This window comes from Sparus aurata, chromosome 2 (genome assembly GCF_900880675.1).
Source record: "Sparus aurata chromosome 2, fSpaAur1.1, whole genome shotgun sequence".
Taxonomy (NCBI): domain Eukaryota; kingdom Metazoa; phylum Chordata; class Actinopteri; order Spariformes; family Sparidae; genus Sparus; species Sparus aurata.
In genome coordinates, this window is record NC_044188.1 from 19,599,529 (window position 1) to 19,612,895 (window position 13,367).

At 39.7% G+C, this 13,367-nt stretch overlaps 1 protein-coding gene across 8 annotated transcripts in view; it reads right to left on the reverse strand.

The window, feature by feature from the left end:
- The window catches only part of dync2h1 (dynein cytoplasmic 2 heavy chain 1), a 119,872-nt gene extending 107,782 nt beyond the window's left edge, over positions 1-12,090 (reverse strand). For 4 of the 8 annotated variants that reach the window (XM_030393365.1, XM_030393358.1, XM_030393374.1 and 1 more), the window contains exons 1-21: positions 11,914-12,088; positions 10,942-11,159; positions 10,347-10,520; positions 9,911-10,088; positions 9,494-9,612; positions 8,947-9,091; positions 8,540-8,685; positions 8,278-8,364; positions 7,247-7,381; positions 6,876-6,989; positions 6,655-6,766; positions 5,748-5,872; positions 5,364-5,539; positions 5,003-5,198; positions 4,766-4,861; positions 4,144-4,305; positions 3,873-3,971; positions 3,485-3,624; positions 3,020-3,248; positions 2,189-2,316; positions 161-276 (exon numbers count right to left, since the gene is read on the reverse strand). In XM_030393365.1, the coding sequence (XP_030249225.1) occupies positions 161-276; positions 2,189-2,316; positions 3,020-3,248; positions 3,485-3,624; positions 3,873-3,971; positions 4,144-4,305; positions 4,766-4,861; positions 5,003-5,198; positions 5,364-5,539; positions 5,748-5,872; positions 6,655-6,766; positions 6,876-6,989; positions 7,247-7,381; positions 8,278-8,364; positions 8,540-8,685; positions 8,947-9,091; positions 9,494-9,612; positions 9,911-10,088; positions 10,347-10,520; positions 10,942-11,124 (2,860 nt within the window). In that variant the 5' untranslated portion in view covers positions 11,125-11,159; positions 11,914-12,088. Of the gene's footprint in view, positions 1-160; positions 277-2,188; positions 2,317-3,019; positions 3,249-3,484; positions 3,625-3,872; positions 3,972-4,143; positions 4,306-4,765; positions 4,862-5,002; positions 5,199-5,363; positions 5,540-5,747; positions 5,873-6,654; positions 6,767-6,875; positions 6,990-7,246; positions 7,382-8,277; positions 8,365-8,539; positions 8,686-8,946; positions 9,092-9,493; positions 9,613-9,910; positions 10,089-10,346; positions 10,521-10,941; positions 11,160-11,913 lie in introns of all 8 variants that reach the window. The other 4 variants (XM_030393404.1, XM_030393383.1, XM_030393390.1 and 1 more) reach the window with 3 other exon arrangements.
- Between the last annotated feature and the right edge of the window lie 1,277 nt (positions 12,091-13,367).

Here is a 13,367-nt window from a genome sequence, read left to right on the forward strand (position 1 = left end):
TGGAAAACAAAATTGCCTTAAACGAGAACAGAGAAAGATGAGGAAAAAGGGAAACACTTGGCTTGTGATTGGTGTGAATCACACTGACATTTCGATTCATAGGTGAAATCTTAATCTTAAAAACTGAAAGTAAAAATATAATCGAGTTGTCTGTGTGTACCTTGTATGGACCTCCTGAGTGATAAGAGCAGCATGTCAAACAGCCTCTGGATGAGGTCATCAATGACTGCTTTTACTGGCTCACAGTTAACTGTAACACAGTCAACTTTCTCCTGACTGGGAGAGAAGGAAAGAGACGATGAGTTCCAGTCAAATGATGGGTTATACATTTCCTGTAACCCTTTGGGGTGTCAGTTAACATGTGACCTTTAAGCATAAGAACTGAATCAAAGAAGTGAATTTAATCCCACCGGGGGAAAGTACATGTCAGCTACAATTGGCTAGAGAGGAACTCTGAGACATCTGCTAAAACTGATTCAGGGCAGAGAACCTTAAGATGAGATGTGAGTCTTCACTATTAGTTTAACAAAGAATTTAGAATCAAGATGTAGACAAGGCCTTCTTGAAATACATCCTTAATAATACTGAGTACCTTCAAATACTAAAATATCCATAGATAACAGAATGCAGGAACAACAAGGACATAAAAATGCTGGATACTGTAAGTGTCAAACTGCTTTTTGTGGTTAACAACTAAGTAATGTGCCGTCAACCGTCTCATGACTGACAGAGGGAGAAGAAGAGTATCACTGTCTATTACTTAGTTTATAAGTTTCCTGTATATGTGACATCAAAAAGCATGTGACCTTTCACTTTAACAACTGAACCAATGGAGTGAATTTTGTACTCCTAGGGGAAATACAAATCCGCAACAAAGGGCTAGAGAAAAGCTCATGACTCAAGATAAGTAGGATGAGTCATGTCGGTTAGTTCTATAAACACAAATGTGTAAAGGATAATAAACCACTGTTTTCAGTGCTGCGATTAAACCAACTTCCCCACACTTGCATTAGCAGCACCTGCTTGTGCCTGAACAAAATTTTACCTGGTATTATCAAAGGAGTAATATGTGACATTTTCACATAAATAATGTCTAAAAAGATATGTATATATGTATCTTTTATGTATCTTGTTTGACTGTGTATTTTATCATCCCAAATGTTTCCCAAGTGTTCAAACACAGATGTAGGTATCAAGTAATCTTATTCAAGGTAACAAGGCATTTCATTTGGTCACCTGTCACTGGTGTCACATCTCTTCAAACCCACTCTAATTAAAATGTCTTTAAGGGAACTCCAGATGACACATCTGAGAAGGACATTTACACCTGTTTGTCTTGCAAACACGTTACAACTCAGATTTTTACCTGCTCCAGGGAGGTTTTGTCTTCTCTGTTGTCTGTTTGTTGATTGGTTGGCTTGTCAACAGGAGTATACAAAAACTACTGAACGGATTTCCATGAAACTTGGATGGAGGATGGGTCTCAGCCCAGAATAGACCCCTATTTACTTTTGGTATGATTTTGTATGAAGGCATGGATCCAGGAATTTTCTTTCACTTTCTTTAACATTGCAAGATAAGGCATTATTAACATTTTGATCATTTCTCAGTGAATAATGCATCGATGTTGATCCAAAAAAGGGGGTATTTAGATGGCTGGTATATACGAATGGGTACAATTTGATGCCAATCTTGGATGTGGTGAGCCTAAATTATTGTTAAGCAGTTAGCAGAGTCAAACAGGTCTATTGAGTTTCATATTGAATTAAGCTTGATTGAACTAAAGAGGACTGTTGGGCCTTGGCGGATGTATGCGCTCTACTGAGTGTTGCTCAAGTTTATTCAGCAATTGTGGTATTTTCAAAAGACAACAACTCTCATGATTTCAGGCTACTTCATAGCATCATCAAATTATGTCTTTTGTAATCGCTTTGATTGACAGACTCCATAGCGGCAGAAATTACATTTTGTGCATTTTAAGGGTTCACTCTTAGCAAGTGATCTCCCAGAAGATATCAAAATAGATGATGGTGTGATGATAGGTTAAATCTTGGGGCTTTTTGATTTTGTGGTTTTTCCCCACCGTTTAGCAGTATTTATATGTATTTCACAGAATTACAGTACATTTAAGAATTTTTTTCTTTTGTGTCACTGTATAACTTCTGTTGACTTTACATGTGATATGTACCTGGGGAGACGTTCAGACTCCTTTCCTCTGGCCTTCAGGGCCTTGAAGTTTCTCTCCCAGTCTTGCACGGAGTTCAGATGCTTCTCCACTAACTTTTCTAAATCAACCTGGCCCAGCACCACCCACTCCTACAACATACACACACAGAATCACAGTGGTTGGGTTTAGTGCACATTTCCCAATTTCATATGCGTCTGTGTCAGAGGTGACAAAAAGGTACAGTACACGTAAGAAATGGATGTAGATGACCAAATAAAAAAACAGAAGTAAAGGGTCGATAAAAGAGAAGTCTGGTGCTGGCAGAGGGCTTCCCCTTATGATTTAAATATGCATGGCTGCAGACAGAGGGGAAAAGATAATGTGCTGTGCTCACTGTTCTGTCAGGGTAGTATAAAGGGGAAAATATAGACAATGAAAACAACAGAGCTTCAGTGTGTAAATAGAAAAGCATGACTAATCCAAGTTGCACTCCTTCAAAGAAAACAGCACAGCGATGGCTCACACTGCTATGCTTCAATGAGCAAAAAAGTGGTTACTCACTAAAAATTTATGTAAAAACACATGGACAGCATTACAGGGGGAGTGTTTTAAAGACAAATCCTTAACTGTATTCTACAGCTATTTGGTGATATCTAATTTGACCTTTGAGGCCAGGTTCAAATCACTTCAGTGTCACATTTTTTAATGCATTAACATAGTTTCATGTTGTATAGTGCCAAATAAAAAACATTCATCTCTTCACATCATTACAGCTGTTTTTTTGACAGGACAGTTGACTAATAATCTAGTCATAAACATTATTACTGTCAAAAGAATATGTTGTTAAGTCACCTTAAACTTGTTTTGGACAGCTTGGAGGCGGCAAAAGAGGTCCTCAGCCTTGCTGAAGATGGTGAGGAAACCAGAGGCATTTCGATCGATCATGACGCTGAAAATAAGCTCCTCCCCCTGGGCACTGACCCCTTTGAACTGGTTTGGGATTGAGATGAACCGCTTCATCTCCCTGAAATAGCGTGCTCGCACCTCCTCAAATGGGGGACGGAACTGCAAACGACCCTGCCTGTTCACAAGAAGGAGAGAAAACGTGATTTTTTTTTTTTTTTTAATGAACTCACACTACTCAACATATATTTATAGGAGAGAGAAAGAAAGAGAAATGATGACATTGCCAAGTGCGAGAATAAGGGGCAAGTAATAGGAAGTCAGAGGTGTCAATGGTTCCACGTAAGGGGAAAATACTTTAAATGTGTGAGAGGCAGATAAAGAAGTTCGACAGCTGAAAGTGTGTGTACTGACCTGAAAGTGAGGTCTATGTGTATTTCAGGCAGGTTCTTGTTCAAAGCTTCCAGTCCTGTCTGGTACTGGTGTTCAAGAGCCTTGTACAGCTGATGGTTCCAGTGCTGACGCCATGCCCGCATGTCATCAGACCTGAAGCCCTGGAAACACATACATGCATTAGACAGGTTGGAAAATGCAATTAAAAGCTGAGTCATAAGCACTAGAATCATTCTGAATCATGCTTATTCATAATGATAATCACATATATCACAGGGCACCCCCATGAAGTTTTTTTTAATTCTATATTCATGAATGTTTCCATTCATGAACACAGAATTAATTGATTCATTAAAAAATACATAAAAAAGGACATCAACACACACTATACTTCTGCTGTAATCAATACCTGAGCCTCTAGGGTGGCAAAGCCAGTACGGAGGTCCTGAAGACCATCCTTCCACCGCTGCTGATGTCTCAGTAGGTCAACGTTCATCAGTGTCACCACCTGAGAAATATACCCAGTGGTGCACGAACAAATACACAAAGGAGTAAGATTTAGTTACTAATCTCAGATTATGGTTCTAAACAAAACACTTTACATTCATGCTAACTGTACAACTCTGTATTTGGCCATTTTGTATAATAACTGAGATCTAAATATAACGACATGCCACAACCTTGTCAACGAAGTCAGTGTGCCATTTGCGTAACTTCCTGTTCTCTGTGGAGAGTTTCTCAGCAGCAGACTGCAGTTTGGTAATGTAAACTTCCAACTCCTTGGGGTTGTCCCAGGTGATCTGTAGTTTACCGCCTGATTCTTTTGACTGAGAGCGAGGATTCTGACAAAGCAAAGCAGAAAGAGAATGTCCAGTGGGGCCACTGTAGCGTCAAAGTGTCCTTGAGCAAGATACTGTACCACAAACTGCTCCTGATGAGCAGTCAGCACCTTGCATGGCAGCCTCTGCCATCAGTATATTAATGTTTGTGTGAATGTGATGTGTTTTAAAGTCAGGCATAATTTAAAATTGACGGGGAAAGTTTGTGGTTGAAATATTTTGTGTTGAAGAAATTTCAGGAACTATAGTTCCTATAGTTCTCCAGGAAATCTATAAAACAATTTGAATACTGGGAATTATTTAACGTTTTATTTTGGATGATTCATCGTCACAAGTCATGAGCTTCCAATTCTCTTTTTATAACATCAGATTCCGTAAGAAATAATTATCATCATAAAAACATTTTCTAATATTTAACGTCAAGGCAAAGAAAGCAAAAACAATCATTTCTAGTGTGCAGTACCTTGATGACCTGTTCAAAGGCCAAGGCAAGGCCAAGCATCATAGGTCTCTGAGAGGGAATCATCTGTTGGTCAATGGTGTTGTAGAAATGGGCCACCTGCAACACAGTAACACTTTGTTACAATATGAGCATGAGGCAATCTAAAACAGAAATAATGAGAGAGAAAATAATAAGTAAATAAGGACAGGAAATGTGTTTGTGTGGGAGTGTGTGTTTGGACCAATAGTAAACTCTCACCTGTTTAAGGACGATGGCCTGTCTGTAGAATTTGTCTGCAGTATTAGCAGCCTGCTGTATCTTGGCTGGGATGGGAAAGCCAAGGGCAGAGAGCTGCCTGACCTCCCTGAGCAGACTGACCAGTCTGTCTGAATACTGGATCTTCAGCCTGCCATCAACGTGGTCCAGGTCCATCACACGGTTACTGGCCTGGAGACTACGCAGAGGGAGAGATTTGGATTAGAGAAATACAGAATGTAAGATCCACTTAAACTAAGTGCCCTTGATCGAAGAAGTGATGATTAACATTAAAGATGAAAGTCAGTGTTGCTCGGAACTTTTCTTGAATGTCTTGTATGTCACAGTGTGCACTGTGTCCAACCTGATCCCTGACTTTGGGTCAGCCAACCCTGACAGTATGTCTCTGGACCAGTCCTCAAACTGTTCCTGTTCATATGCCCTTAGGACTTCAAGCAGGTCGTCACAGAAATGCATGAACCCTTTGAACCCAGACAGGTCTGACAGCAGAGCCTCAGCTATTCGGACAGAGTCATCAACCTAATATAAGAATGCAAGCAGAGGCACATACACTCTTTTCATCATCATCATTGTATTTGCAACATCAGTATAATGTTGTGGTTGTATTTCCAGTCATTTTCATATCATCACCATCTATCTGATTCTCTAATAAAAGGTCTCTTAAACCTGTGCAAATAAATGATGGACCAGAAAGTTCAAGCTATTGGACAGTATGTGACTCAGTTACCTTATGAACAAGTTGTCTGACCCAAACAATTTTGTTGACCACCTCAGGGAGGTTCCTGCCAATGAGTGGCCCATGCTTATCTCCTGGTCCTCCATGGCAACGACTCTCAAAGTCAGTCTTAAGGCCTAAAAAAAAAAATCAATAAAGTAGTGAGAGGTCAAAGATTAGGAACAACAATGTGTCACCACTGCTTTACTATACTACTATAAATAAACGGTCAGTGGTTCAGCTTAAGAATATATTGCTGTTTGAGGGATAGAGCCTTTTCATGACAGGGTATTTACTCTAAGCAATACGCCATCTTAGTGCCCATTTAAGCTAATACATTTCTGAAACAACCTCAGAGTAGGTATTTGCTATTACTAATTTAGATACACTCTTATGGTCTGGACCAAGGGTTTTCTCTGTGGGACCCTCTTCAGACAAAATTACAACAACCACATCTGAAAAAGATATATATACACATACTTCATATATATATATGTTGACATACAGGCTATGTGTGTGTGGCACAGCCACTCCTGTGATGACTATGTTAATTAACGGTCCAAACTACAACAACTAACTTCCTGTTGTTTTAACAGGAACACCAACATTTCCAACTTCTGCAGTGTCTATGGCTCGCATTCTCCCTCGCTGCATCCCTCATCAGCTCTTCCTATACCGTTTAAAAACCTCTGGTCGGGACAATAATAGTGCAAAATTAAATAAATAGTTTTAATAAATTAAAATATATATATTTGTATTTTTTAGATATGAAAAGTGAATCCAATCAGCCATAGCGTTTAAGGACAGGAAGTGGGTTTATTCAGATTGTATGTATTTTGTTCCCCTGTATAAACAAAATCACCCAACTATGCCTCACTGAAACAGAGAGATGAAAGTGTTTTGAAGCAGAACTGTGAACCTTTGTTGTAGTCTAGCAGTCTGGCCAGCAGGGTCTCTCTCTCTGACTGAAGCTCTTTGCTGACATTGGGACGTCTGATTAGCTCCTTGTGCTTTTGAAACACCTGCAACAGCTAAACAAAAACAAAAGCACACCCACAGGCACTTACGATAAGTTCCTATATGAGTACACACCCACACACAGTATTTTCCAACGTGAACTGAAGTAGCCTGTTTCACTACCTGTTGCGGATTATCCTGCACATCAGCAATGTAGCTCTTTAGTCTGCCAGCGACCTCCTGCTCTGACGGAGTCATTAGGCGCTCAAACTGAGCCACGGCTGCTCTCCAAAGAGGCTACAGAAAACATACAATAATGATTCGTACTAAATAAAAGAGGGATTTTTCAATACATGTAGATGATACTCATATGTAGGATCAAAGTCAATTAAGGATGAGGTGCACAGAAAAAATATGGAGCCATCAGGCATACGGTCACAAGTAACTATCATCATGATTTGAGGTTTCTATGGCCAGGATTGTAATCTGATGGCAGTGTCATCAGCCACACAATCAAGAACCTGCACATACACATGCACACACAACAGTCTAACCTCAGTGTAGGGGTTGTAATGCAGAGGGTTGAGTCCAGAGAAAGGCTCAAAAACACGAGCAGAAGTCAGAGCCTGCTGTTTCCCTCCTGGTAGCAGATGGAGCAGTTTCTCATGAACCATTCGCAGAGTCACCACCTGGTAGACATAAACAGAGACAGTGTATTCACATGTTATCTGTGTGCGCCATTTCATGTATGTCTTTGGTCATCAAACGGAAAGGAGACAACAACCTGAGTTCCACTTTGTGACATCTTTGACTGTAGGACTAATTCTAAGATGTTATATATATGGGTATGACAGACACACAACAGATGCTCATGACAAACTATTGATGGAAAATGCTCACAGGGCAGATATTAGATAGTTCCAAACAATTAACATTATGTCCACAAGGGAAATTATACAATTTACTGTAAAGAGGAAACAGGGGTTTGAATGTATGGGACGGTGTGGACATGTCTCCCCACTTCCCGAAGTCTGTGGTAAAGTTTTCCTGGCTAAAAAACGCTGTCAGGTCAAGTAGGGTTTAAAAGTATCATAGATCTGTATCATAGTTAAGCAATACCCTGGAGAGGAGAGAAGGAAATGATCATGTTCAGTGAATCTAACCAGCTACTAGGGGCAGATATTTTACCAAAGGCTGTGCCAAAATTCAGAGTCTACAGTTTTTTTGATTAAGCTGCTCACTTGCAAAGCCTCCTTTGTAGAAGTTCACAATTTGTGTAAAGACAAAATTTAAGATTGAATCTGTACATATGAATCATTAAAGAGTACTAGACATTAAACAATGTGGTATATTAGCAGAAGTATTTTAAGAATACTTCAAAGTGCCATAAAAAGGGGAGTCTGTTTATCTTTTATCTATGGTAAGCATTTATGGTTCACTTTCCCTTCCTTGTTGTGGACTAATAAACATTAAGTGGAATCTCCACTTGAATGTGACATCTTCTCCTTTACAAATAAAAAGAAACCAGGAAAGGAAAAACTAAAAGGCTATGTCAGGATATATCTTGATCAGAACCTTATCTTACCTCATCTAATCTTTTTGCAAGGCAATGAAGGGTTTGGGGGCAGTGCTTATTTCCCTTCCAGGGGTGGGGGGCGTGTCTCTTCCACACCTGTGAAAAAAGGCACACAAACAAGTTTTCAGTGTTTACCATAATGAAGATACATTATCTTTTATTTTACAGTTGAATTTAAGTTAGGCATTTAGTTATTACAGAAATAGTAATGGTTTTGATTTGTAAAAAACATTTTGTGCATACTTTTCCCCTAATTTGAACTCCTCCATACCTGTCCAGTCAGATGATCACAGGCTACCACCCACTGCTCACAGATGGCCACACCTGTTCTCAGGTTTTCCCTCACTGATACAAATGGCTCCTCAAAAATCTTAAGACTGCTCAGCTTCCGCTGCACATATCTCCCCAGGGCTCCACCTTGTACATAAACACACAAACACAACAAGAAAAAGATGTCAAACTTCAACTATTGACACGCATGTTCTGTACAAATTACATGTACTGTATTCTGAGTGAAGTTCCTCAGAAAACAGTTGGTTTCATTTCTCAATAGATGTGCGTTCTTTATTTTTCTTGACATAGACGGCTCGACACATACTGTATCTGAAAGACAACATCAGCATTTAGTTGTTTTCATTTCCTTGTTTTGGTTTGTGTGTGTGTGTGTGTGAGTCCCACCGATAACGTCCATAAGTCGGACCATGCGCGTTTCTGGATAAGGCTCAAAGTCAGTCTGCCTCCAAACATCATCCAGAGAGTCTCTGCTCTGCTCCACCAGATCCACAACATCAAGCATAGACAAGCCATCAAGACCACCATACTCCTGGTGGAAAAACAAAGGGACACATACTTTGGTGCGTCAGTTTAGTTTTTAGTTTTCTCCCAGCTGCTTCACTGCAAATGCAAATAAAAAATATTGACTTCTAAAACAACCATTAGACACTGTTCAAAACAACATGAGAAATGATGTAAACATTTAGACCAACAATCAGGTTCAGGTTTGGAAAGACGGAGAAGAGATGGAAAGACAGGCTTTCTTCTATAAACTAAACTGCAGAATATTTCCCTTGCACAGTTACAGTTTACATCTAAATAACTGTAATTTAGTTAGCAACCACCATGTAGACACATAAAAACAATATGTAGTAAATGTAATGACTGTATTGTAATGAATATATTGTCTTTCATGTGGCCAGCCCTGATACATAACTGTTTGCTTGCATACCTTTTGTATGGGTTTAAATAGCTCAGTGAAATGTGTTGCCCTTTCTCTCACGCTGTTCTTCTCCGCAGACTCAGAGAGATCAGCCCAGTACTGGAATTCATCACTGGGAGTCAGGATGCCTGCATAGAGGAGAATAAAGTATAATTTAATTTTCAAATCGAAAAGTATCCTGGTTGCTTTCAGATTAATGTGAGAGCGGGGGTTTTTCGTTGTTGTTATTTTACTAGGCAACTTCCTTTCTGAAGAAATGAACAAAGCAAAATCATGTTTAGTCATACACGTATTAACTCTTCCTGATAGGCCACATGCATACAGTCTAGCAATGTGTTTTACCTAATGGCATGTAAAATCTTATATCCCTCCAAAATCTAAATATGTCCAATATTCAATATTTGAAAAAACATCTGTGGTCCTGACCTGTGCATATCTTTCTGTAAAAAACATATGGATGATTACCAAGGACATCTTCCTCCGTGCGGCCCTTCTTGGTAGAGGGTTGAGCTCCTGTCTGGCGAACCACTGAGCCCAGGCCAAGCTCCAGCTCACTCAGCAGGCCTGCAAGCTTAGGATCAAATACTGAACGCCACCGCTCATCCTTGAGAAAAGTGAACAAGAGGAAAAAACTTTTAGAGCAAATGCCTTTATGCCTTATTTAGATACTCTCATCAACAGCTTGAGCAATACGTATCATCATAATGCTGATGTAAAACTAATTTACAATAATTTGTTTTAAATTCGCCCCATTTTTTTCCTTTTCAATTCTAATAGTCTAAAAGCACAAATGCAGAACATAAATTGACTAAGTCTGTGGCATGCATCTATGGGATTCTTGAATACACTGGGATGGGCTCACCTTCAGCAGTACAGGTGCAAAGACTTGTCTTACAGCCTGGTAGAGTGTGTTAATGGGAGAGTCCAGCATGGACGACACAAGGAGGCTCTGGTGAAGGTTGTCCTCTGTGATCACTGTGGGATGCAGCTTGAAGAACACCAACACCTTCTCTCTGCTGTTCCCCGACGCTTCAATCTGATAAAAGAAAGTTGAAGTCAACACATGATAATAAATTGTTACGCTTAAAGTATGAAGCATCAATAAAGTAACAACATTGCATATACATGCCACCAGGCTGCTTATCTGATACACAGTTAAAAAACAGTTAAAGATCCAGGTTCAGAGTTTATAGTATCACTAAGTATCTTTTAACCATGGAGAATTTCCAGGAGCACTGTAATCCTTCTTGTAAGGGGTTTATTTCTAATTCAAATTCCAAAAACTTTATTTGTCCCCGGGGGGCAATTAAAGGCACATGGAGTAGTTGTACACTGACACAAATAAGTCTAACTGTAACTAACAACTCAGCATGATAGTTACAGTTAGTTATTTCATGTATTTGACCAAATACAAAGTTGGGATTTTCCCCTGTGAGCTCAGCAAATTCTTTTGTTACCTTATTTGACAAGTGAAGGTCATTGTTATGTCTGCTAACAGACAGGACAAATTCATTTCCATCGTCCAAGAAGTTATTGAGCTCTGTGCTGTCATCCAGGGACGAAGAAGGCTTTATCCCATAGAAGTTTCCAGTTGTGGTCAGGATGAACTTTTTGCGGGCGTCATCTGAACCGTGGGGCATCTTTCAGCGACAATAATGAAGTGATGCTGAGAAAGCTGAAGCATACAAAAAATAATACTGTAAAGGACCACACAGTGTGAGGGACATGGCTTAATGGTAGCTATTGTGTAAAACAGATACTTATATAAATCTCAAGTTACAAGGTTATTTCTGCTGATGATTTAAACGTAATGAACTTTCCTCATTTAAATCATGAGAGTTAGCATCTGAGCACTATGCTACAACTTGCTGTTGCATCGGGACCAGTCCCAGTCGGTGCCTGATACGCATTTAGAGGCAAAAACTGGGTCATTATCTCCAACTTGGATAAGCTTTAACTTATATGTAATGTAATGTTACAGTCTGTCAACCCTAAAACAAACGTCAAGCCACATCTCTGCTCACGTTTTCCGATTCAATCCAGCTACTTCTATTAACTGCGCCCAAAAAGTGATGCGCTTGAGCAGCACGGATATCTTTTGCCAGACTATAAAGTAAGCTAACTTTTCTACGGATCTTAAATGTGCTAGCAATTAAACAACGCTAGCTTATAAAACCAGCATACATTAACCTAGCCCTCTGTGTTCATGCAGCTTCTTCGACATGCACGGAAAGGACCCAGATAATGTTTGCATAAAGTTATGGTGCAGCATTAAGGCTAAGCATCGGCTACAGGAAGGCTAATAACATCAGCTAGCTGGTTAGCTAGCTAACGTTGGCTCGCCGCCTCTGTGAATTAAAGTTAAGCATTTAAGCTAGCGAGTTAGCCTTCAGCACGATGGCAAGCTAACAGGGACATTGGTTTCATACCGTTTTGCCACCAAATGCTCTTCTTTCGGAGCTCTCGGTAACTTCATTCGCGAGATGAAGCTGTAGCAATAGGTTGCTCGTGTGTTTTCCAGGATTATGCTTGCGTGGTTACCAGGTAGCAACAACGATCCCTCGCACCACATGACACAGTGGAGCCAGTGGTGTCATAGTGGAACTGGAGTTCTACGCAATTTACGTACCGCCATTTACTTTTACTGCAGCAGAGCGACACAGCACCGCTGGTTTAAACTTTCAGGCTTGTAGGTCTTTCTGATTAGCTGAGGGTCTCCTGACAAGTGAAATTTGACCATGTATGTCATTTGTGCTTTTTTTCAACAATAACAGCAATAACAATTATTTGCATGAGTTCAATAACCACAACTCCCTTTTTGGGTATAACATGAACGTTACACGTGTGATGTGTTATAAGTGTCTGCAAGTGTTGCAGATCACATTTTGGTCAACGTAACCACAGCCACTTTTAGATTTCCATTGAGAATGAGCAATGCACCTGTTTCCTTTCCTGTGGTGTAGTGACTTCTAAAAGGAAATCATGTCAGGTAGCCTGTTAGAAAATAAAACAGTTATCTTTCTATGTTTTTATTAATTGTAAATGAACACAAAACGTGGGTTGCAGTTCAGTCTGCAGGGTAAATTATTTTTAATGCTAAAAATCTTTACTACACTCAGCTGAAAGTGTCAGCACACACCCCATCTGAAGTAAGTGTACAAGCTCAGTGGTGCATCACGGATGTAAATAATGTCCTTTCAGATAGATTTGAGATCTCTGGGTGCCGGAGACTTGGATTATGCCGCACAAGCTGTATTATATGTTTGGTTTTGTATTATTTTCAGTTATTTTTCACGATTTAAAACAAGTCCCCATCTACTTCGGTTGTTTAGGAGAATGATGCAACACTGTTTTGCTGTGAAGCTCCAAAAAATATTTTGTGGACTACGAAATTTCATCCAACTTTCGTCAGCATGAGGGTGAGTACATAAATAATGGTTTGGTTGAACTTCTCTAACTTTCTATACTATGTCCCCTCTTCTGTGTGCGTTGTGAACTGTATTGTATTTCTATGTTGGTGTAACTGGCATCAGGTTTGCCTTGGGGCAGTTTATTTGAACAAGATTTCATTCTGGAATATGCTTGACTGATATAAGACGCCCCTCTTCAAGAAGGGCTTCAGTGCCAGATGATATAGAAGGATCTATGCCTTAAAGGTCGTATCATTTCAGTTGCTAGTTAACTTTGTGAATAATTATTCCTGTATTGCAGCAGAGTCACAAATGATCCTCAAACTTATTGCCACACAGGCAATTTGATTTCTCTAAGGCTCAGACGTCCAGTTGGTGATCGAGCTGGTTGCTAAATTTTGCCAGTCTCCATCAATGCCCATGTAAACATAGCTGTTTATGAAAGTGTAATACTAAAAGTATGCACAGTATTC